The following is a 26,307-nucleotide window of genomic DNA, read 5'->3' as shown; positions in this document are numbered from 1 at the left end:
GTGATAATTTACAATACAAAACATCTCAGATCTTTCATCTATATCCTGCATTTCACTTATTTTTATGAAAGCATGTAATATGTTTTCTTGGACAGGATTCTCTTGTTTTTGAGCAATTTCTAACCTCCTATCCTAACTGTAAATTGATTATGCAAACAGCTCTTTAAGAGAGAAGTGAAATGAAATCCTTAAGACCCTGCCAAGTAATACAAAGGAATATGTTGACAACAGCTTGTTCTTTTTTAAAGTGAAAACAATACTATTACTTAAGGTTTACATTTTGAATGTAATAAAAAGTTCAGTTTCCTAAAAGATACCAATCAATTTCAGCTTAAGAGCAGTAAATCATCATCATCATCAAGTTATGTTAATTATAGCATTTAAAATCTTAAACAAATAGCTTAGAATCTAAATATACAAATGAGAATTGGAGGGAAAAAAAAGATGATATACATATATATACTAACATACATATGTACAGCAGACATATAAGTTTGCCAAACCAAGCAGTTCATATATTTGACTCTCTAAGCAAATTCACCAAGAGTAGCTTTTATTCCTAGAATTATTTAGTTTTAGTCTTGAAACTCATATAGCCACTTTATGTAGATTTAATTGGGCACCCTGAGGTTAGCTTCTGAAATACATACACAGTCTTATTGGAAGAAAAATACTAAAACACCCTGGCATTCATTAGCTACTGAGAAGCTACATTGTGCCAAATTGGCTATCCATTTTTATGTGGTGATTCTGGGAAAAATTTTCACCCCTAGTTTATGAAATGACTAAAAGAAATCTGCTTTATGTAAATTTGGGAATCCTGCTGAGGTTGCTGACAAATGCTAAACTGAAACACAGAGAAAACAACCAGTGCAAATAAAAAGCAATTTGCATGAATTCTGGTCAAATGGAAGGAAGTTAATGGACATGGCATTTTTTTATAAGGAATTTACCTTGTAAACTGTAGATTTCTCCAACGCTGTTCTGCCGGGTGATATGATGCCAATATGCACTACGAGGAAGTGAGATTGACTTGGATAATGTCAATGGTTCAGACAGACTGGTCTGGAGCTAAAAACCAAAGCAAACAACAGATCATACATGACCATACTTGATAAATAAATCTCAATACTTTGAATTGCACCAATGTTGTTAGGAAAATACAATTTACTGAATTACTGTAGTTTTTATATTGTCATTTACAGTATGTAACAAGCATCAGCACTGGGAATGCTCAGGAAAGCCCTGCAAGAATATATTTGGATATTTAAGTTTATAAGCACAGGTTTCTTACCATGTAAGAATATGTCCCTATTTGTCTACAGCTACTCCTGCTGCTGCCAGGATTTTGTTATTTTCTTCTTTAACTTTGCAATAGTGATGGATTAGAATATGCCTGAAATCTGGAATCCCTCTACAATCGTACTTCTTTTTGGTTATTTAACCTGCATATTGGATTGACTATCCAGAAAGATGCTCAGAGAAAGTCTGAGCCAACTAGCAGAGAATTAGCAACCAGGAGTCATTAATCCCCTGATCCACCATTCAAGTGCAGGCATCTCAACCACCAGTAGCAGGCTACAGCCTCAAGAGCAAATTTCCCCAGTCCAGGGGACTTCATTTAACAAAGCAGTGAGCTGCATGATAAGTGTGTGCGTATACAGGAGCAAGGGCAGAGAAACCTGATGGGAGCAATGTAAACTCTATTAGGGAGAGCTCTGTCTCCAGATGTTCTAGAGATGCGACCCAGAGACAGAAAAAGTGGAAGGACAGACGATTTTGCATGCAGACAATGTTTTTGGAGAGATCTATACATCTTATCTCTGTTTATAAGAAAACAGAATTTTTCTGCAAAATTTGTCCATCTCTGGCTTTACAAAATATAAAATGCAAAAAGTAGTTTGCAGAATCTAATGAATCACTAATACTCTGTGGAGCATGCCGTGGGATGGCTGAAAGGATCAACACCAGTGTCTGTGCTTAATGAGTTAGAATGGAAAACCCCTTAAATTCAGGAGCAAGGCCAGGAAGGTGAGGGTGGTGCTCTGAAAGGCTATGCCTGAAACCCATATCTTCAGCAAGTCCAGCTGCAGCGCAGAAGGCATCCAAGGTCTGGATCATTTATTGCAGGCTAATGAAAAACTCCAAGGGATTCCTCCTTCAGAATCATAATGCCAAATTTAAAAAAACCATTTTTACATCTGCAGACTCATGCTATTCTTTAATAACCCCCCCATTTTGGAGACAGTACAATTATTTCATTTTTGAGTATTAAGACACACTGATGCGTGGCAGTTTTGATTTCAGATCAACTTATTATAATTACTTCAGATGTTGCTTTCTTGAGAATTGTCATCCAAATGAGTCCCTTACTACAGTTAATCTCTTTTCTGCTCATTTATTGCCAAATATAACATTTTATTTCTCACTGGTGCAGACCACCAATGGAAACTATTCAATATGATGTAAAGAACTTGCTGAAAGATTTCCTCCATTAAGAAAAGTTCAAAAGTCTTATCACAGGAATTATATTTTGGAGGAGACTTGGCAATTTGAAGTTTATAAAATTAGAAAGGTTCCTTTATTATGGAGAACAAGGCAATAAGAAACATTCTAAGAATTATTCTGCAGGTTATTTTACTATGCTAGTATAACAAGACTTTGTAGGGTAAGAAAAATACATAATATCAATTAATTTCAATATACACATGATTCCCTCATAATTTATTCACACAAAAGCTAAATTCTAGTCTTGAAGCAATGGGCAAAGCTCTTTATTGGTACACACTCTTAACAAATTAATACCAGTAAGGAGAACCACTTTGGCTACGGTTCATTGTCTCAAAACTAAAGGCTTTAAAAGACTCAAAAAATTCATTCTTACTATAAATTAAGGTAAGAAGCACTGCAGTACAAAAATCACACTGGGAGCATTTGCAGTGCTGTATTTCCTCCTTTCCTGTTCTCTAATATGGGAACAACTTCTGACACCAGCTTTTGGGCAAGAAGTATCACCTCACATATGCTTCGCCACAATATGCTAAGTACCATAGGACCAGACGAACTAGATTTCTTTGGGGATTCCATGGAGAGGAAAAGCAATTTATATTTTATGAAACATCATCCTTAGAAAAAGAAAACTTTAAAATACTTTAAAAAATTGTCAATTTGTTTTTAATTTGAAACCTTAAAATATAAACATAAACATTATAATTGAATATCTTATAATCTTATGTAATATATAACTGATGATAATTTAATATCATATTAATTTCCCCATGAAGTTAATCTTACTAGTTGCTAGATTCTTATTAACTAAGATTTTGCTTTTTATCTTTTTTATCAATATTAAAAAAAACATTATTGGTCAAATGCAAGTGATAATGCAAATGATAATCAATGACAGAACAAACTGCTGTTTACAAAAAAAATGCTGAAAAACTGGATTTTTTCAGCAGATTTTATTGCAGAAAACTGGAAAATAAACTGGCAGAGACCTACTTTCTTCACAGAACATCTTATGTGCCAGACAGTGGGTGTTTCAAAGAAAAACTTGAAACCAATGTGTGAAGAAAACAACCATATAAACATAGATAAAATCATTTATACATACATTGGTAAATAGCTTTTTGCCATATAAATTATTACAGCTTAATGTGCAGAGATCTACCTTTTCAGGATCTATTTTCCCCAAGTGTAAATGAACGTCTGTTAGTTAACAATGTTAAAAAAACAACGTGCAAATCAGGGAAGATGACCCAGAACTGTTTACTTTTTAGATAATTAGTCACTCAGGTTTGAGGGTCCTAGTGTTCCAGACCAGTGGAAGAGATCATGCTGGATAAGTTTAAAGACTTTATCCTAGATACTCTTCTTACCTTTGTCTTCTTACTTTGCCTCAGAAAAAAACAACTAACTTGTGCTCAATCCTTTTCTGAATCAGCTAACTCCAACAGAGAACATCTCCCTGTGGAAAACCAAGTAAATAACCTTTCATTTTCTTTTCTCCCCTAAACATCTAGACCCTCAACTTTCTACATTTATTTTTTCCTGCCCTTAATTTAACTTAAATACATCAATTTAAAAAGCCATCTTTAAAAATGATTTCACCTATCTCCTCAACCTTATTTACCAGTTACAAAATTAAATCTAGGCTTCTCAACATGGGTCCCTTCTTATATAAGTTGCCACTGGGTACTATATTCTTCTGTTGCTTGCAAAACCAGCCTTCTCCTCAGGAGCTGGCAAAACAGGCTCAGATGCATTAGCATCAGCTGTGCAGAAGCAACTCATAATAACAGAGGTAGCACAGGCACATAGAAGAAATAAATACTTTCCTCTGTCAATGAACTGATCTTAATCTTTTGTAACTAGTTACAGAGATATAGAGGAAAACAAAACTAGTATATCAAATCAAGCATGTTAATACAATAATGTAGCATTAAACTAACGTTTATCTAGAATGATTTTGCTATAAATATCTCCCAAATGTAGTAAGACTTAAGAAAATGAAAAACATAACCCAGACTTTCTTGCCCAACTTATGAGGGAGAAAATGATGGTGTAATTAGAACTTGGATGAAAAGAAAAGTAGAAATGCATACATCAATATCGCATCAACCCTGGGGTTTTTTGGTGGGAACATAAAAAAAATCATCATTGAAATGTTTCCTTTATCTGACATGAAATTGCTAAGTGGTTAGGTTTCCTCCAGTTATTTGAATCTTTCTTGGATAAGATGCCTTTCACATGGTGAACACTGCTTTTCTTTCCTGGCTATCCAAAATCTTTTTAGTCATACAAAGCCTTTCCATTGCCAGCAACAACTTTATAATTCTTAAAGGACTATTTGGTTAAAATAGAAATGAAAAAAAAAACTATAAATGTCTCACTGTAAGTTGTTCCCGATATTTTTCATTACTGTTTTTTCATGAAACAAGGTTTAAAGACTAAATTTACTTTTAATTCCCATAGGCCAACTCCACTGACTTAAATAGATTTATTACTCTGATTTCAATAAAGAATACAATTCCAAGAATGGAACCTGTTACATTTATTAGGGCTCTGAGCTTTGATCTGTTTAGCATAATATTCTCTCATTTTCTTTTTGCATTAAAAAAGTCAAAACACTGAAGGTGACAGAAAAAATGCTTGGCTTGGGGAGAAGAACTGAGTAATATACAGTTCATTCAGTTTTTTAGCCTGCAATAAAATGAAGTTGCTTTTTACAGGTACAGTTTGGAAATAGGTTATTTTATTATGTATAAAAAAAGACTAGCTCATTTCCCATTCTCATTATAGTTTTTAAACAAATAGCAAGAGAAACAGGTCACAGATGATTAATGAGAGTTAAAGTTTAGTGCAGAAGTAGGAACAAAATCTCCTCCACTATCTAGATTCTTTTTCTTTATAACTCTAAAGAAGGCTCTATTGTGTGTTATGCTTTGAAGAGGAAGAAGGGGTCAAGAAATATATTTCACTTATCAAGTGTCCATATGCTGAGAGTGGAAAAGGACTGATTCATTTCACTTGTATTCACAAAGAGAAATGACTAGAGTTTAAGGATTTTAAGGATCACGCACTCTAAATGGTAGCATCAGCTGAGCCTAAGTTATATCACAAGCAAGAGGGAAGATGTAAAACATATTTAAAAAATAAAGCTTTAAATAATGACCAAGGAAGAAGTGTCATGTTTACCTTTTTTTGCAAAAGCAGACTCTTTTGACTCATGTTCAGCTGTTGATCTACTAGGGCACACAGAACTATTCTACAAAAAAACAGTTCCCACCCAGTACTCTGAAGCAGATTATTCTTTCTAAAGCACAGAGCTTTGCCTGTTTCTATTGAATTTTATTTTTCTGTTCTAAACAGAAATTTATCCAGCTGATATCTCTGAATTCTAAATCTCTTCAGTGACCCACTTCCATATTGTTTTATCCATGTTAAGATCTGCAGGTTTAATAATAAAATTGTGCCTTCATTCAGGATTTCTGGTTTAATAATAAGATTGTGCCTTCATCCAGGATTTCTATGAAAATACTTAATAGAATTGGATGCAGGATATATTCCTATGAATGTCCAATCGGTACAGTCCTCTCTTTGGTGATATATTATTAATAATTACTTGACTGTTATGATTTTCCCATAACCTTTTATTTATGATCTCTTAGGTTGCTTATGAAACAATCACGTATTATTTGGACTGTGTTCATTACTTAAAGATGTTGACTAATAGTATAAACACAAATAGCTATCAGCATACTTTACCTTTATTATAACTTGCTTTATGTTTCTTTTTACATTTTTAACCAGCATGCTATTCCTGACAGAATACACAATATTGGCAAAGGATCACAAATATATGCATCTCTTCTGAAAAGACTTATATAAAAGCTAGCTGTGAAAGTCATTTCAGTGATTTCAACCTTTATAACAACATATTTCTAGCATCCAGTTTTTCAGGAGCTATTCTAACCTTGTTATGACCTTTTAGGGAGTTTCTTTAATCGATTACGGAGGGAAAAAAACCCTCAAAATAATAATACTGCTTTGCAGTGCCAGGGTGGATGATGACTATTCTTTGGCTGTGGAATAATATTATGTATGAATAATAAAGTGATTGAAAATTTTTTTCTGATCTCCTTGGCCACACTATAAAGAGAGAATTGGGACATTTTGCTCCTTTTCTGGCAGAAGCATGTGTTTGTTTGTTTTTTTCCTATCCTCTGAAAGCTCATAACAGATCACATTTTTGTCTGACAGAATGGATTAATGTTGAGAAAAGTAGCTGGATTTTACGGTGCATTGGGATTATATTATTTGAATATCAGTAAGGTGTGTCTTCACCCATATTCTGTTACGAAAATTCTGGTTTTGTTTCTTTGTTTCATGAAAGAAGTTTCCCATCCATGGGAACGATACTAAATACAGTGATGGCAGAAGGTTCAATAAATGTATATAGTAGAGAATCCAGTAGTGCACAGACATTATTTACAGATATTGATTGTCCTTCCTGTTACCATGAAATGGCAGCTTTTACCAACATGACCTGCAAATGTATACAATTTCAGGATAAGACTGAGTAGAACGATAAAATAATTTCTCTAAGCACCATCATCCAGGGCAAAGTCTTCAGGTTTTAAAAATAAAGATGGATTGGATTTTGAAAGTGCTCAGTACTGATGCAGTTGTTTAAAGGTATAGCTATTTTTAGATGGGTAATGGAGAGGATCAGAGCAAAAATCCACCCCAAAATAAAAAACAAAATCCAGAACAACACCCCCTCCCTACATTTTTCTTCAAGTAAAAAGTGGAAATGAATCACAGTCCTAGAGCAGTTCATCACCTTGTCTCATGAACACTTAAAGGGAAAGGGGGGTGATTTAGGTCAGCTTAAACTGTGTTGGATTAGATTAACCTTCAAAGATATGCTCTAGAGGTCATTTATCTCAAGCAGTTCATCACTGAAACATTCATTTATTCTTTTGTCTCATTTTAGAAACACATACTGAATTATCTGCATCAGTTCCATTATAAATGTTTGTTAGAGGGTGATATAAAATACAAGTCAATGATGGAAGGGCTGGGAGAAGAGGAGTTTGGTTTTTTTATTGAATTAAGGCATTAATAGTAGGCCAGTTAAGTACAGGAGATAATATCTGGTTTGCCAAAGCAACATTTGCATTTCCAAACTGAAAGAGCCGTTTTTAAACTGAAAAGGGAGAGTGTCAGAGCTGTCTTCTGAATAACATAGAGATAAATCAGTTGGTGTGGGAAAGAACGAACTGAAATGCAACAGCTGGAGAAGTCCAAGAAAGAGACTGTCCACAAAGGCTGGCATGTTTCACCAGGAATAAGTTTTTTCAGTGGAATTCAACTTGAGATTTATGGTATTCCAGAAGACTATCTTTCATGAAGTGTGTCAAGTCGATGTCAAAATTAGTGAGGCTTGCCATCAGTGACAGCTGTCTTGCCCTCCTTCCTCCGCTTTTTGCTGTCCTTGCTCTGCTGGGTATCCCTCTCTCTGACAAAGGTACTCATGTCTTACCTCAAGCTGATTGACATCGGAGAAGATTTCAAAGTAAGCGAGTTGTTTCACAGTATGGCTTGCTCAAAGGTATGACAGATCTTAAAAAGAGGGATTTGGGACACCCAAAGTGCCAAGTCCTCAATATCTTACTTGAGAGTACTGAATGGGCAGCCCTTCTGACTTCACAGAAATTGCCTTGGCCAGTTTTAGAGCTGGTAAGGTAAGAGTCATAGCATGAAAAAATGTCTCTTGGTGAAGAACAGTTTCCAAAAAATCTCTCTAGTATGTGGCAAGAAAGGCAAAGTAAGGATGAACTCAGAATGTCCCTGTTCAGGCAAAGTTTATCTGAGTATTGTGAAAAGATCATTGGACTCTGGGGCTGAAAATTTAAAATTCTAAGGCTCATATACATGTTTTGGTAACATAATACTAGAATCTGAATTAAGAGCATTCACTCTTGCTTTCCAATAAAGCAAATACCTCAGACCTCACAAACTTGCTAATGAAGTTTTTCTTTTGTAGTCTAGACCAGATCAGTAGTCTCCAGTAATACATCTTCATGGAAATCACTCTTCTTTTTGTTACTTCATTTGGTTACATAGAAACTGCTGGTACCAATTATCTTTAATAAAATGACAGGAAGACAATTTTCTAAATATTTGCAAAAACAATATCAATAACATTTTATAAATTTTCCTCATTAAGCTTATCAGTGCATGACTCCAGTATACAATAGCATACAGTCTTGCTGACCTCAGCTTTCTGATATCAGAAGTTGGTTTTGCATGTCATACAAAGACATTTGAGTTAAAAAGAAAAAAATGACAGACCCAGAATACCTAAAAATTACCATCATGTAGCAAAGCCCTCTGACATGACTGATTAATATCTTCCAAAAGGATGTATTTCCTTCCTTTTAACTAGTTATTTTTAATGATTACAAGTATATATTGAATTATTCATATCAAGGATATACACTGCATGTGAATGACCATGAATATAAATTATTCAGTTTTAATTTTGAAAGATGTTATATTTTTACATATTTTGTGCCTAAATAAACATGCTTGTTTGTGCATATGAATGCACAAATAAATATTTTAGTTTTATTATTTCATTTACTATATACTTCAATAACTCCATTACCTTCAGTGTTTTTTTCATAGATTTCAAATCAACTGAGAAGGTGGTATTTAAAAATAACGGACTAATCCTTTTCAGTGTGTATGCCCACACATCATGATCACATATAGATGTATACAGACAGAGAATTCTTGACATTACTGAGTTTTAAAATTGCAATAAATTGTAATAATCATTTAAAAGCAACACACACACTTCTAAATAAATATACAAAAGAGATGTTTGGAAATAATTTTTTTGTTCTGAAACAACTTAAAATGAGAGACAAGAATCTCTAAATCACAGCCCAAACTTCTGCAGATAAAAGAAGCCAGTGAAACAGCTTTGTTTCTATAATGGTGCAGGTTTACTAATATAACATAAACAGCTGCAAATTAAGAAACCAAATTGCAAAGTGGGAAACAGATACACACTTCTAAATTGCTGTGTCTTTCAACATACATGCATCAGCCCAATAAATCCTACAACTGTCAACTTCTTCCATTTAATTTCATTTTCTGACAATATCTCAGCCTTTCCATTTTCCCCTGGCAAAAGTTGCCTGCAGTTGCCTGACCACAGGCCCCACAATTCTGTCCTTTTGAAATCCTGCGTTGCCGTTTAACAGAGCAGCCCCTTGCCTCCCTGCACGAAACAAAGGAAATAGAATTATACCTGTTGCCATGGAAACCCGCAACTCTATCAGGCTTTTGCCTCATGTAATGCAAAATACATGTAAAGGTGATCACTGGGCATATGTGGGAAACATTACAGAAATGGCATCATAAAAACAACAAAATCTCTCAGCCAGTAGCAATTGCAACTTTTACCACTGCACCCTACAAAGAAATTATTAAGAATAATGAAGAAAGCACAAGTTCTTTTTTTAATAAACAAGAACCCATACTGATTTGTGAATGGATTTTGAATTGCAAACTGCATTCAACAACCCAGCCAACTATACCTTCATATGAATCTTGCCTGGTAGCTACTTTTACAGAAATAGATGCTGACAGAATGAATACCTGATGGGACCAACATCTGTTATCCTGAGGCAGTCATAAGGAACAGAGTAGTGTATGCTTCTATCTGTGGAGCATGCAAAGACTTCATTTAAGCCCTTGCTGCTGAATACTGCAGAGCTGAAATATTGCTGAATAACTTATTCCTGAAGTTTAGATAGGTCAGTTCTCCAATACTGCTTAGCATCCTCATCAACAGCCTGGACAGTGGGGCAGAATCCACCCTTAGCAAATGACAGCAAACTAGAGGCAGATTGGTTGGGGCTTCCCTTCAGAGGGACCTCATCAAGGCAGAGGAATGAGCCAACAGTAATATCATGATATTCAGCAATGACAAAAGTTAATGCTGCTCCTGGGCCCAGGCAACTCAGTGCATGAATACAGGCTGGGGACCAGGAAGAAGCTCTGCTGAAAGGACCAAGGACCTATGGGTCCTGCCGATAACATGAATAAGCAGTGTACATGTGCAGTAACAGAGGTTAGTCACATACTGCAGCATAACCAGCAGGTCCAGGGAAGTTATTCTCCTCTATTTGGCACTTCTGGAACCACATCTGGAAGTTCAGCTTTGTTCAGAGGGCGTTCAGGTTTGGGTCCCCAGTACAAGAGAAACGTCAGCAAACTGGAGAAGGTGCAGCAGAGAGACACTACAGAGAATCTGACTTATGAGGCTGGATTAAGGGAGCTAGGTTTGTTTAGCCCAAGAAAAGGAAGGCTAAGAGACATCTAACTGCAGTCTCTCTCTCTCTCTCTCTCTCTCTCTCTCTTTCTCTTCTTAAAGATATGTTTTAGAAAAGACAGAGCCAGAGATGTGTTATTAGAGAAGCACAATGAAAGGGCAAGCGGCAACAGTCACAAGCTTCAGCACAGCAGATTCCAAATAGAAATGTGGAAAAATTCTTCATAATGACAGTGGTCAAGCACTGGAACAGGTTCCCAGAGTACAGATGCTTGGAGATTTTTGAACCTTGACTGGATAAGATCCCGAGGAACTTGATCATGTTTTCGATGCTATCCCTTTGTTGGACAGAAGTTTAGACTAGGTGACCAGCAGAGGTCTCTTCCTATTTAATTTTTTCTGATACTGTAATCAATAGGATGGAAGAACAAAAAGCTAGCGAGATGTGCTGTGCCAGTGTCTTAATCTGACATTATTTTGCTTGCTATAACAGCTGCACATCTTTATACAATATAGTTACTATAGTAAGTGAAATAATGTCAAATCAACAGCTTAGAGACTGATTTGCTTGTTCCAGTTTTTTATATTCTTCTTGAACCAGATTCTTGGGCAGTGCAGAACAGCTGATAAACATAAGCTGTTAGCATGGCTGGAATCATATATGGGTTATCAGTGATGTAAGAACAGCAACCCAAGATTGAGCAAAAAAGGAACATAAACAATTGCTATCTGGACAGGCTTTGATCAATACATATCAAAAGACAGCTTGTACTAGGAAAAGCATCCATATTTCAAGCATGTTTTTTTAGCATACTAAATATCAGCAGTCTCCAGTCTAAACATAATCAGAGAGATCGTTGTGTTAAAAAATCTGCCATCTTTAGAAAAAAAGGAAAAGAAGCAGGGAAAAAAAAGAAAAATGAAGATAAAGGGTGGGCTTCACCTATTTTCTGTGCTACCAACAGGTACTTGATGAACCAAAGAACATAAAGCACAGAAGGGATTTACGGAGTAACTTTAGGACTATTACGAGAATTTTTGATCCCCTTGCAGACTATCACTTTTTATAAATCTTCTGTTTACTGAATAGTACCGTGCCCCTCTGTAAATCATTGATAAAGACGTTCCGTGTTAATCAGAGACAGAGTCTTAACAATTCCCTTGTGTTTTATAAAGAACTCCTGAATAGAGTTGCTTGAACAGAGGAAGGTCTTGTTTGACAAAAGACACAGAATGATATTATTGTTCAGAAGACTAAGGAAATCCATGTGAAAAATAACTTTTTCAAAAGTTAATTCTTCTGTGAATAAGTAATTGACTATGATTCAGGATTTGTTTTGTTGTTGTTTTGTTGTTGTGCTATTCCCAGCAGTACAGCTGATTGCTCTATGACCTTGGGCAATTCATACTCAGTTGAATTTGGCCTTAATCTTTCTGTGCCTCATTTTACTCATTAGTATAATTACTATAATAATACCTGTCTCATGAGAGCATCGGGTGGCTTCATCAGCTATTATTTTTACTAATAATAACAGGAGCTCTACAGGCTACTTTAGTTTATTTTACAAGAAACAGTTTCTCAAAATAATAGATATGCGATTAATAATAAAGTAAGCCAGCTGGAGAACTGGCTTGAAAATTATTTTTCTAGTAATACATCAACCTGCTCCTCTGCAAGAGAGTTTAATGATATAAATCTACAAGCATAGTTATACAAAAGCAAGTCCTTTTAAAGGTACAGAATGCCAAAGAAAACCTCCCTTCCATATTAAATGCTTTTCAGAGTTTAGTTAAGGGGAGGGCTGGGAGTAGCCAAATAGGGCTCAGTCAGGCATGTAACAACTATTGTGTAATTACAGCAACCCTTCCTAATTTATCATTCATATCACCCATGTCTTTTAGCAAATAAGACTGCTAATCAAATAATCAATTTTGTTCAGGGAAAGTTCTTTGGCTATTCACTTTCTCGCATTTTCCAGAACCAGATATGAATTTCAACTTGATAATACCTTTCCAGCTACTTTGATAGCTCTGTAAACATGAAATATTTTGCAAAATATAAGAGCAAAAGAATTTACAAATGTGCTTATGCCACCAACCTACAAATCCCCTTATTTTCAAAAACGACTTGTAAAGCTGAAGGTAAGGATACCTGACTCCTAAGAAATACTCAAACGGCTCCTTAAAAAGTTCCTAGAAATGGAAATAGGAGCCCATATGGATTTTTAAAGAGCCAAAGTGCTAAATTCTCAGGAGGGTTTGCATCATCACATACTTGCTAAATGTATAAAGATTTGCCCTCTTGCTTTTACACAAAACCCCCAATGTCTAGTTAGTTAAATCAAAGTGTTCACCATACATCATAGCTGCATGCAAACACAAAAATGACATGGACAGAATAGGGAATACAGTGTTCATAGGATTCATGCATGCAGATTTAGGAAGGATTCATAGGAGCAAATTCCTGGCTGACAAGAAATTGTAGTGTTTCAGTTATGAGATACCTCTGTGAATCTTTTATTACAAGTAGATTTTGGTTCAGCTTCTATTTCATACAAGGAAGATGGTAGACTTCAATTTAAGTGTCTTACCTCTTTGGTCATAATAGCCAAAAAGCTAGAAGAGTAGTGCACATTATATAAAATAATCCAGAATTTTTAAGAAGGAAAGAACAGTTCTGAAGGTAGGATACAAATCCCTGTGGTGAGATACCTGGGTTTTAGTCCTAAATTATTAATTTTTTTTTTTCAACACAGGACAGTAGCAGCTCCTGAGATTTAGAGACTCTTCACAGTCAAGATTGCCCAGTCCAGCAGCAGGCAAAATATTGAATTTGTCCCATCATGCTCTGAGAGAAACCACTCATGACTACTACCATTTCAAAAATATTTTTCCAGCCAAAAGTCTTGTGCAAACTCTAGTCCATAGTTTTGAAATGGTAAAATTCCATGTAAATCATGTCCCCGCTACCAGTACCTCTGTTACACTTATACACAAGGCCTTGCCCGCTCTGCTCTCTCGGCTCCCCACTCCCCTTCCCTACACACTTCACAAACCGGTACGTTGTTTGCAGTGTCTCTGACATGACAGATTGTTCTGTTCTCCCACCTGCTCTCCCACTGCATACAAACACCTCCACTACCGCTTCGTTACCGTAGTAAAGACATTGCCCACACTGCTGCTTCATTTGAACCCACAGCAAACTTCTAACAACAACCGCCTGCAGCTTCCCTGGTGAACTGGGGCTTTGCACCTCATCTTGCCCCTGTCCATAAGGTACTGGGTAGGAGACCGTAGACTCCTGCAGCTGACAGAGGAAGAGAAGAGAAAAAGGTGATGACTTGGTAGGAGAGGAAAAAGCAGGGCACCATGGTGAGGGGCTGTGGAAGTTAGAAGAATTTCATGAGCAGGATGAATATCTTCCTTTATGAAGCCAATGATACCTGCTGCATAGTTTATGGCAATATTTCAATGCCAGTTATTGGATATGAGTGATTCCCTGAAAAAAATGCCAGTGACACAAATCTACTTTCAAGGAAATATTTTCTTTCAAATGAGATTAAAAAATGAAACAGCTACAGTCTGAGGAAGTATTGAGTTAACAGTTATTGAAACCCAGACTGTATATTCACAAATCCTCTACTTTCTTCTGAAGTGGTGAATGTTGAAAATAGACCTGCTACACAGCTCTAGGATTTACATTTATCCAAGTATGCATAGCTCTCTGACCCTGAGGACTAACAAAGAACAATGTAAAATTGGCAACTGGCACAATTCTCAGAAAATTCTCACTGAAAAATAAGAATCAGGAAAAACAGCATTATGTGCTTAATGAATCAAGAACTCTATGGGAAATTAATGATATTTATAGGAATGGGGGATACAAAACTCAAACCTAAAGTACATAGATTCTGACTTAGGGCAAAAGAAAAAATGCAGCCTTTTTGTTTTTGTTGTTTTTGTTGTTAATCTTGGCAATATGCAACGGTGACCAAGATCTGCCAGTGGGCAGAATATTCACTGATCATGCAATAGAACACTCTAGTTTTTTTATTATTGGTTTCTATTGCAAAGAAGAGAAAGCTTTACTTCTGCAGAAGTCCTCTTCTGCCAAAAGTGCTGAATATCTATTTCAATTTTAACTTGTAACTGTCAAAGACCTCTAGAAACAGTAACAAAAATAAACTTCACAATGTGTGAGAACCAAGTAAGCAATTCACAACTATGTACCATAATAAAGCAACCAGCTTATAGGGTTATAAATTAAGATGCAATAGCGGCTTCTAAACAAACATTATATAACAACATCATACAGTAGTTTCAGGTGGGAAATAAAGAAAAGTATCCAAGCTAAGTGAACAACTACATGAATAACTGACCTGAGTCTGTACCTTAACTTACATAAAGTGCAAGAGTTCATGAATGATCAGATGTATCAGGACCTCAATAAGTCAGCCTCTCCAGAACTTGGAGTCACAGTAAAACATACTAAGAAACCAATGAGTCGTAACATGGAAATCTGACACCATGTTCTACAGCTGAATACCAGCATTTTTTCCTCCATGTATTGACTTGACGCAACTGCACTTAGGCAGTTTATCATACTTATCATCTCTTTATCATATTAAGTAAAATACAGTACTGAAATGGAGCCCCAAAGATGTATATTTTAACTAAATATTTCATATAATCATTGGGTCTGCAGCATCCACTAGTGTTTCCCTGCATTTCCCACCTTTCACAACTTGATAATAATAGGTGATGGGCATGTCATTACACAAAGGCATAAATATAACTATAAACCAGACAAAGCCCTGAATATGCTTTGGCTGTTTATTGAAACTATCATTTTAAACTGAAAACTTAGACTCTTTTAGATATGTTTATGATTTTGTTGGATTCTGTAGAATTTTGATGAGTGTTTAGACTGAGATTGGGTTTAAAATACGTGAAGAAATTCATAGTAAAGACTTGCTTACAGAACAAAATTAAATTAAAAGTTGACTATGGAACTAATGCTGTTATTTTCTCCAGTTTCCTTTTTTTTTTAATTCTAAGACAATTTACATTGTTATTTTTCATTCTATTTACAGTCTTCTTATTAATACCATGCCTGACAACCCTATAATTTATATTTATCCTCAAACCAGACTTATGAAATGCTGTTATACTCCTAAACTTGTTTCAGATGAGATATAGAAAGATGAAATGACTTGCTGAAGACTACCAAAAAAAAAAAAAAAAAAAAAAAAAGTTGGTCACATGAAGAATGAATACTTATCTCCAAAATCCCAGGCCTATTTCTTAATCACCTTGCTCTCCAACCTCTCTTTAAGTCCAGTGACATTGCCTGGCATTTGTCTTCTTTGGCACATTTGTTATTCCCCTTTTAATATCCAAATTCATTGATATTAGCTTATTTAAAGGACAGAAATCTATCATGATGATTCATTCACTTATATTAATCTGAATATTAGAGACAAGCCACGTAAATAACAAGAATGGAAGAGAAATATACAGATGCAGTGTTTTATAAAGGTGTTTATCTTGCGGTGAATGTTAAAACTATCACAATCTAAAATGACATTATTCTTGCAGCCTTGCTGTCCTTAGTAAGGCAAGCACCACAGAACATTTCCCATGATAATAAGTAATGAAAACTTGTACCATTTTAATTTCTTCATGCATTTACACTCCAGGCTTACTGATGTTTGATTAACATCAGCTGGCTAACATCAACTTTAGCATATTTTATTTAGAATTAGTTTTACACATTGTAAATTTTTATTCTTTTGAGATTACATAATAGAGTTTTACTGGCAGTTCTTGAAAGAAGTAATTTATAAGGTTACAAAGGTACCAATATACTTCCTTGGCATCCCTCCCTTGCACCTGTAGTCATAATGAGAGTAATCTGCAGTTCTTAACCCCCCATTCTGTACGCTCAAACTTAATGGGTATGGTAGTTATATCAGGAGTGTTTTCAGTGAAGGCTGAGTGGCAGAAGATTAAAGTTGGCATAAGTGAGGAAAATCAGGCCTTAAATTCCAATGCCGTAAAACTGTAAGCACATTTTAATTGTGATGTAGAGGTTAGATAGACAAGTGCCATTGAGAGTAACTGTGTTCATCTGTTTGGAAATGATCTAAACTGAAATCCTTTAAAATGATCACCTAAACCAACATCTTCTGTTGATTGCAAGAAGGAGGATACTCAGCAATGAGAGAATGAATTATTCTTTTTCCTTCTCACCTTGGGATGGGGCAACCAAGAAGATCTGGCAGGTTCCTCTATAAACCAGTTCAGCTCAGTAACCCTGCAGATCCCTATTCCTTCTAGTTAGGTTTGTTTTTGGATTTTTTGGTCAAATTAGCAAGCTGAATTGACTTGCTAAATCAGATTAGCATCTGAGCTACCTGAAGAGAAGTGGCAGGAGCTTGCAGCCTAGACGAGGGACAGGGGAGGGATGGGAGAGCTGGCTGTTAGGTACTCAGAAGTGGATCTGCCATGGCCAGCGCCAGATTGCAGTTAGTGGGGACACTTCCTATTCCTAAGGCTGTCACTTTTCTTTCAACTCCAGGACTGCCAATCGAACCAGATTTCTAAATGACTTTTTTTTTTTTCAAAAAAAGGGGCAAGAGAAGAGATATGTAAGAATACAAGCTATTCAGATGATAAAATGAGAGCTGTTGATACTCTGAGATAACACAACAGCACAAGATAAAATCTCGTAGACAGCAAATCATTATTCCTTTTAATTAAATTGTTGTGTTGATACTGTAAAAACACTAACAAAACATTCCAATATCAACCCCTTCCCACAAAAAAAACCCACAACCCCAAATCAAAGCCATCATCTGCATTACACTGGTCTGCTAAAAAAAAAAGGAAGATTAAAAAAGAAGTAAATACACAAATAACTCTTTTCCCCCCTCAAATTTCAATGTACAGTATTAGCACTGGCCCAAATTTTTTTACTCCCCCCCAAAAAATGAGCATGAAACATTTCCACTCTGTGAATGTAACATTTCAAACTCAATCTAAGAAGAGCACCAGAACTAAATTACAACAGTATCTCCTCTTTGTCTTGATATTGCATTTGAGTAAAATCGAGCCTGTTTTGATCACAGTAAAACCAATAACCAACTAGAAACCCAACCTATGCCAGGGACTATTGATCCCATATTTCATGTCCTTCTTCCAACGTTATAATTTGAAAGGGATACAGGCAGAAGACAAAGTTGTGCGTTGTGCTACCTACTTAAACCGACAGGGTTGTCTTTCTCGTGATTACAGTGAAGACTTGCTACTCTATGAGCTGCCACAGAACAGTTTTGCTTCCTCTCCATGACATTTGGAAGATAACGGGAAGAATTCATTTGCTTGTCAAGTCTTGCCCTTTTTAACACAGTTATGCAGCAGCTACTTGGTTTCAGCAACAGGTTCCTTAGTGTAAAAATGAATTTATTGCTTAATATTCTGAAGCAGGATTCTTGTATGCAGAGATCTCCATAAATGGAGCAAATTTTGCTCCATTGGCCTGAGGCTGCTTACAATACCTTTATCTGAAAAGTTTCTTGCAGTAATAATTAATTTTGCCTTTCTTCTTCAGACAGAATTTGGTGGGGTTTTCTTATGTTTTTGGTTTTGAAGAGTAAGGCGACCCACATTGTATAGTGATCATGAGAACTAATCATAATCTATACATTTCATCAAGGTGGCTTCAGTAAAAAACGCATTTTGGTTTCCTTTATAAAGTCTATTCTCTAATACCAGATTACAACCTACTATAATCTGGAAAAATGTAAACTTTAGAGTATTAATCACTTAAAATGTGCTAACATTTTAAGGAAGGAGCACACAAAAATTCAAGAATCCTTTCTAATATTTAGCTTCTTGAAATTGGAAGGAAGGAGTAAAGATGGAGCTACCCTTACATTTCTTCTCTTTTCCTGATTTGTTGAGTAATGGATATACCATTAAGCTTCCTTAACTTTTTAAATTTCTTTCATTTTCACCTTTATCAGAAAAAAAGTGAATATAATTCTTAATATTACACATGACCTGTTCATTACAGAAAAAGAAAAAATAGAAAGCCCACATATGGGGCTATAAAGACAAAGGATCAAAGGTCAAACTTTAGGAAGACTTAGAAGACATTTGCAGCTTCTAGATCCTTGACTTAAAACTATATTGTATTGTGCTTGTATTTCAATGTTGGATTTTAGGGGAAAAATATATACAGGCTCTTGGTGAAACTGTAGGAATTAGATATTGCAGATGCAATTATGGTTGAAAAAAGGAAAAATAACACCTACTTGGTCTATCTTCAGTTTTTGTTTTTGTTTCTAAAATGAATACAACTCAAATGCTGCAATCAAAGATGTAGATGACCTGTTAAACATTCAGTACCTCATCAGTCAGGAGTAGCAGAACTTCCAAAACCAAAATTCACGTTAGATTTCCATTTTAAACATAAAAGAAACATATTTTTGTGCTTTCTTTACGCAGCCTAAAGCATCTATGCAGCCTACAGCCGATCACAAGCCTGTATCGATCCCTTTAGGCAGATCACAGTATAGCCTCATCCAAAGATGCAAGTACTTTGTACACTGGGCGGATGATGACTCATTTTTATTTCTCAGTCTGTTCTCAGAGTGTGATATTATGTACCATACGGCCACAGCCTTCATAAATGAGGTTTCAAGGAACTCATCCAATGGCAGAATGGAAACAACTTTGCTAAGCAGCAAAGCTGCTAATCAATAGCTGGAAGACCTGAAAGATAGGTTGCATGAAAGGAAAATCCTACATAATCCTGGACTCAGGTATCAGCACTTATTAGAGCAGCATGAAAAATGCTCTAATTCCTATTCCTGGTGTAGGCACTTTAAAAGCAAACATATTCATAATGATGCTTTCTTCTGTTTTCTGACTATTATTCAATCACTTTCTGCCTAGCGGAATTAAGTTATTTTTTACCAAGACTATTACTACTTCAGATACTTTAAAATTTCCTCTATTGTCTGTTTTGGATTGCATTTTTCAACAAGTGTTCATATGTCCCTAATCTCATTTTAATCTTGATTGTTAACTCTCCTCTTCCTACTTTTTCTGCACAAAGTTTGTGTATCTCCAGTTTCCTACACGTGCTCTTTAGAGAGACTTTAAGTCTAGTTTTGTTGAAAAACTCATCCATCTCTTTTCACAAACCACAGAAAAAGCCACATTTTATGCCTTCTCATCTCTCAGCTCTTACTCAGAGACTTATAAAATCTGAAGGGAGCATTCAATATGATGAACTTTTGTCACGGACAGATAGGTCTTTCAAGCTTTCTCTACAATAAATAGAGAAAAATAGGCTTCTCTAGGGAGTAATTATGAGCAGGAGTTGAACAATGGGGTTCTGAATTGGCCTCTGCAGCAGCCTTTCTTCCTCAGGAGTGTAACAAGGTATTTTGACAGTGATGGAGTGTGTGGGGAGAGGATCACATAAGTTATGTTTGTGCGACTGCGGGCACATGCATGGGGGTTGAAGGAAGGAAGGAAGGAAGGGGCAGTGACTGGAAACAGTGTCAAAGATATGTGAAGAATTGTGGTCATTTGAGAGGAAAGAAGGTAGACCTGGTTCCCTGGGCTCCCTCTACCCTACCTTTCTTCACTGGCAGACATAAAGGTAGATTCAAACTACATCTGAAAGTTAGCTTTTCAGAATGGTCCTTTAAGGTTGTCTCTACTCCTAAGCATATAGAGATGCTGTTCAAAATCACTTTTTTTTTTCTTTTTGTCTTAAAAAAAATACACTTTTTGGCAGTCTCTTAGAGTGTTTAAAGATAACTTGTGGAAACCAGAAATCCTGAACGTGAAAGTAAGAAAAAACTTTACAAATTCACTTTGTATTGCTACTTATTACAGCGTAGGGAAAGTAATTTCTTTCCTGTGTTAAAAAAACAGCATGTGTCTGTTGACACCTAGGTTTTTTTTCCCCACATGTGAAGCCATGAGACAAAGTTAACATTCAGTCATCGATAGCTAGCTCACAGCTGGCTTCAGATAACAGCCTAATCTTTGAGTTATGGAGCCAAAACTTTCAGGACGGTAACCATGGATCTAGTAGTTAACAGTATCTGTTACTCCAGGAAGACATTAATAACACATTATTGTACAGCACACTGAAAAACCCTGACCATGAAAATACACAAATCAAAAAGTTTGTTTTTTCTTAGCCACACAGCTAATAGCCTTATTATGGTTGAATCCATAGACTGCCATACTCGATACTTCTTTTGTTCTTGATTCTCAATTTTTATAAGTCCAAAGATTTTGGTGAATGGACATTACCCGTGCCTTCTGCTCCATCTCCATCATTAATCTTTCATGTTGCTCTGCTATTGCCAGTGTTGCAGAATGGACTTTCTGATATATCATCTCGCCTTCTCTTGTCTGAAAGGTGAACAGCCCTTCTCCTGTGTCACACATCCTGAGATGAGATTTAAGCAGAATGGAAGGAAAAAAATTAGTACGCTTTCATTTTTATCTAACTATTATAAAAAGTGCATACTTTGCAGTAGAAAATGCCAACTTTTATAGTTAAACTCTGGAATTCTGAACATCTGCAAAATTATTTTTACCAGTGAGGAGAGACATATTCCAAGAGATGTGTGCAGAACTGATGAACACAACCTTTAGATTCAGTTTTAATCATCCTCTGAACAGTAAGAGAGAAGTTCTATCATAAAATAAAAACCTGAGGTAATACAGTCAGCTATTTACAGCACAGTTTCAAGTGTCTGCACTGGTAAGTAGAAGCTGAATTTAATTCTCTTAACCAGTTCATGCCAAAAGTACATAGCACATCATGACATTGAAAAGCTGAGATTTTAACAGAATGCAGACCAATTAACGTTGCTGTTATGATGATCACTACAAAGAAGATATATTGAAATACAGCATTAAGAGTTTTAAAATATAACTCTGTCTTCTTAGGAGTACATTTATGTAAGGCAACATAAGCTATCATGATAATTTCAAAAGCCACTCAGCCTGAGTATATTTGGCATTAGCAACAGTATTTCTGTTGTATAAGAAGATTAAATAAAGAAAAATATTACATAAATAAAATGTGTTCTCTTCCCTTTAGAGAGTAAATGCTATATTATCCTTATCTTTGGTATTCCTAAGGCATTATTCTGAGAAACAAAAGAGAGGAGTGGTATGTGGTAAATGTGATGAGCCAGAGGGCTGGTAAATATAGTAAGAGTAAACATCAATGTTAGATTATCGAGTAATTTCAAGGGTATATACTGCGTTAAACAGCAGTGCAATCATCTGACATATTCAGATTAGTGGATTATAATAAAATTTTATTCTTATTGTCTTGCATGGGTCCTGTTAAAGACAAACATGCATAAATAGCATTTGCTTCAATAATTACAGTTATTGCTTCAGCAGTAACAGCTTACGTGTCTCTGATTTCTGTATTTATAAATAAATCTTTATGAAATTTTAGAGTTGGAATTAATTTGGTTTAATGTTTTAAATTGATCTGATACTTCCTTTAAAGATTTTCAGAGTTATCTGTGATAGAAATTTGATGTTTTGAGTCACTGATGCATAACATCCTTCAACAATAGGAAGATTTCCATTTGCCTTAAAAGACCAGATTTCTTTAATATTTAGGTTGCTTACATTATTTTTAAGGACATCTAATTTTTCAGAAAGTGCTGTCTATTCCAATGCCTTCAATATGGGCCCTGAAAATCTGAGGTATACCGAATTACTAATCATTTTAGAAGAACATGTCCCTAATACCCTAACATTCTAACAAGTTTCTAAAAATAAAAGTATTTACAATTTGTCTCTCAGATTCTGGAAGATTGTCCACAAATTAAATTTTACAAAATATTTTCTAGTCAAATTAAGGTATGCATATATATTATTTTAATTAAATAATCATTACATACTTCTGCTATATAACACACACGCACACACACACACACACAATTATATTATAGCTGTTTGAAAATGAAATTTGTCACGAGAGTGATTTTTGTCCAAATTAGAATAAAGCTTCATATATAATTTTATTTCAAAACCCAGCATAGTATTATTAGTAACATCTCTTGAGTTCTGAATTCTTAACTTTATTTATAAACAGGATTATTGTGCTGTATAAAAGAGTATTGAGAGTTCAACAATTCCTTGTGATTTCAGGGCAGACCTGTGAAAATAAAATCTTATTAACTCCTATAAAAACTTTGCCCATACACTGGTAAAGTACACAGTTTTAGGGAGCTCCCTCTAAAAACATATGCATATGTGTGTTTGGGGAGACCGGAAAGCATTGGAGGCAGACACAGATAAAATAGAAGTGCTTCTTAGGGAAAGAAAATGCATGGTGAACATACTTAGTAATGATCAATAGAGATGTTGAAGGGAAAGTCATCGTTTTAAGAACAGCCCAGATTCCTAATATTATACACACCTACACTTCTGAAACAAAAATAGTCTTCCCCCATCCCAGGATGCAAAGAAAATACAATTCACTTTGTAGACAGCTATTATTTCATCAGCATTAATGTGATGTGCCAATTAAAAGACAAAAAAAAAAAAAAAGCAAAGTTTTGTACTAAATTCTAGTGGAGATCAAGATCCCTGCTGTAAACATTTAAGATATTTTATATCCTCAGCCACAGTCTTCTGAAGAGCTTCTGGTAGAAATAAAATGTCTCAAGAGTTTTGAGACATTATAGCAACAGTCTTTCAGGTCCCTCAGGGCATCGTATAGCTGGTACTCTGCTTTTGTGTAAAGAGATCTTAATAAAATTCAAACAGCGTGAAATGGAAAGTCTGGAAAAAATGACGAAGTTTCAGAAACTGAAGCAAAATATGATCTCTTTGTTGGTTTCAGAGGATGAAAAAATCCTATAGGGATAAAAACAAGGAAGTAGGCAATGGACTGTGATGAAGATCCAGGAGTTAGGCAGCTTATTTTAACAAACCAAAACCTAATCACCACCAGCGCTGATACGATCAGATTCTGTATCATGTCTGTGAACCACAAGTGGAAACGATCCTGCTGGCTGCTGCGCCGCCGTGGCAGCTCTCCCACAGCAGAAGGTGGCCCCACGGAGGAGGCTGTGCTCTCCAGTGGGACGGGGCAAGCACAGCCCCCTGCCCTCGCGGGCCATGTTACACCAGCGGTGGGACACCACTGATGGCAGCCTCCCAGCATGTGTGTTGTGTGCTTCCCCGGCTAACCATGTACAATATACAGGCAGCAGCCCAAAAATTGAAGGAGGAAGAAAATTATAGGCCTCATTTTTCAAGTGCTGAATACCCCTAACTTCCTTTTAAGTATAACAGGACTTAAAGGCCCCAAGAATGAAACAATCAGTGCCTGGCAAGTCTGAATGCTACAAAAGCAAAAGTTGTTAGAAAAAAACTTCCTTTCTTCCGTCTAAACCTGCTATTTGTAATTAATCTCCTGAGGTGGTGAATCCATTTGATATAGCGAAGTTCTCCAACTTGTCAATATGATATAGAAAGGCATTCACTTCCCTCCCAAAATCTTTAATTATTTTATTCAGAAAAATGATCAGACCTTAATTACGAGACCAAGAACAGAGGAATGTTTCAGGGTTAGTTTCAGTCTTTCTAGTACAGGGAAATGCAAACTGACTTAGAGAAGTCTCAAACTGCTAGGGAAATACTCCTGAGCATGATGAGGATGGGGACAGGGAAAGGGGCAAGTGTGCTCTCCTATGCTCAAGAATTTTGCTGAAAAGACCAAGGAGCTTTACTTATCTGGCCGACAGGAATGGGCAAGCAGATGGGCTGAAGCGTACTTCTTGACTTGGTCTCTTTACAGTCGAAACACAGACAGAAGTACAAAGGTATTATTTCCTCTATAGCCTCTATATTATATTATTTCCTCTGTATGCCAGATAAATGTCCATCTAAAACTGCAGTTTCAAGTTCAGCCTTGTCAATATGTTGCTTTAGAATGAGTGAAAGTGAAAGAACTATGGGTAAATTCAAATTTCTCTTTGTTCAAAGCTAACCACGACACATAGTTGTTTAGTTGCATCTTTTTGGTTACTTTCCATTATATTTTAAAATAAATAAAAACCATTGCTGCTTGCAATCTGTGTTCAAAACCCCTAAAAAGCTCTTTGTTTTCCAGCAATCTTTTAAAATGAAAAATGGCCTTTTCCATAACATAGACCAAAACTTGTCAAAATTATTACTTTTTACTATTCTGCAAAATACCCTGCTGTCTTTTTTCACTTAATAAATGAATTGATAACCATTTATTTCCTAGAATAATTTTAGAGCGAGGACAGAACAAAGATGTGGACCTCTTTTTTTTTTCCCCAGTAGTACCACAGGTTTGCATTGCAGCCCTACCTACTCAGTCTTAGGAACCTATGTCTTAGGATATTTAAGGACTCAATGCATTAAAATGTACAAAGTGCTTTGACTGAAATAGAAAAGTGCATTTTTTCTCCCATATTATTACGGAATGATATAACTGGGCAGAAAACAAAACAAGTAGATAAATAATGGCTGGAAATCATCACAAAATTTTTACTTCTTAAAATACTACTGCAGCTGTTCACCATCATCATTGTTAGCAGATCTGGTTCAAGACCTAGTGGAAGGAACAGGGGGAAGGTAAGAGCTAAGATTGTGGCACAGGGAAAACTACATTGATAGATCAACAGTGAAGGTTCTTGCTTTTACTCAAAGGTCGGGTTTCTTTTCAGGCCAAGGAGACTTTCCAACCAGTATTGACAGATTTTTTCAGTATTTCCCAGATCAACACAATGATTTCCCAGTGCCTCTGCTCACTACAGCAATCTCACTCTTTTAGGGCAGAATCAATGATATATATTAATCTCATAGAATTCACTCCAAAAGGGAAATTTTGTTGACAGTCTGTTCAGTTCTTTAAAAATTGAAACCAAAACAAAATATTAAGTACTTTCTTCTCAGGATTCCCTTATACATCACTATCAAATATGGTATTCAGATAGCGGTGACCCTGCAGCCAAGTCAAACTCAGTTTCTTTGTCTGCATTTTTCCAAACATAATTAAACTAGCTTTATTCCAACTCCAAATTGGAACTGCTTCTGTCTGCTATAGAAATATCCCTAAATCTATCTACATATTAAGGCAAAATAGACCTGCCTTGAACTACCCATCACTTTGCTCCCTTTGCTTTCCAATAAATGACCAAGGAGCTCCCTTTCTTCTATGGACCTCTGGCCATATGCATAAGCCACACGTCACAGGAATCATTGGTTAAGCCTCCATATTATTAAGACCTACCCAAAGAATAGAAATAACTGCTTTGTTAACACATGCCAGACAGCACTGGAGGAAGTTCCAGGCTAAATCAACTTACATTACTATTAAAAACAAACCTTTTCTTTCAAATCTACAAACATTG

At 35.8% G+C, this 26,307-nt stretch overlaps 1 protein-coding gene across 2 annotated transcripts in view; it reads right to left on the bottom strand.

Moving 5' to 3' along the window:
• DOK6 (docking protein 6) overlaps nt 1–26,307 on the bottom strand; it is a 266,798-nt gene that overhangs the window by 52,968 nt on the left and 187,523 nt on the right. For both annotated transcript variants that reach the window (XM_067290751.1, XM_067290752.1), the window contains exons 6-7: nt 21,194–21,332; nt 954–1,071 (exon numbers count right to left, since the gene is read on the bottom strand). In XM_067290751.1, coding sequence (XP_067146852.1) covers nt 954–1,071; nt 21,194–21,332 — 257 coding nt within the window. The remainder of the gene's footprint in view (nt 1–953; nt 1,072–21,193; nt 21,333–26,307) is intronic.

This window comes from Apteryx mantelli, chromosome 2 (genome assembly GCF_036417845.1).
Source record: "Apteryx mantelli isolate bAptMan1 chromosome 2, bAptMan1.hap1, whole genome shotgun sequence".
Classification (NCBI taxonomy): Eukaryota; Metazoa; Chordata; class Aves; order Apterygiformes; family Apterygidae; genus Apteryx; species Apteryx mantelli.
Note: the sequence above shows the minus strand (reverse complement) of the source record. Positions and strands in the feature narration are given on the sequence as shown.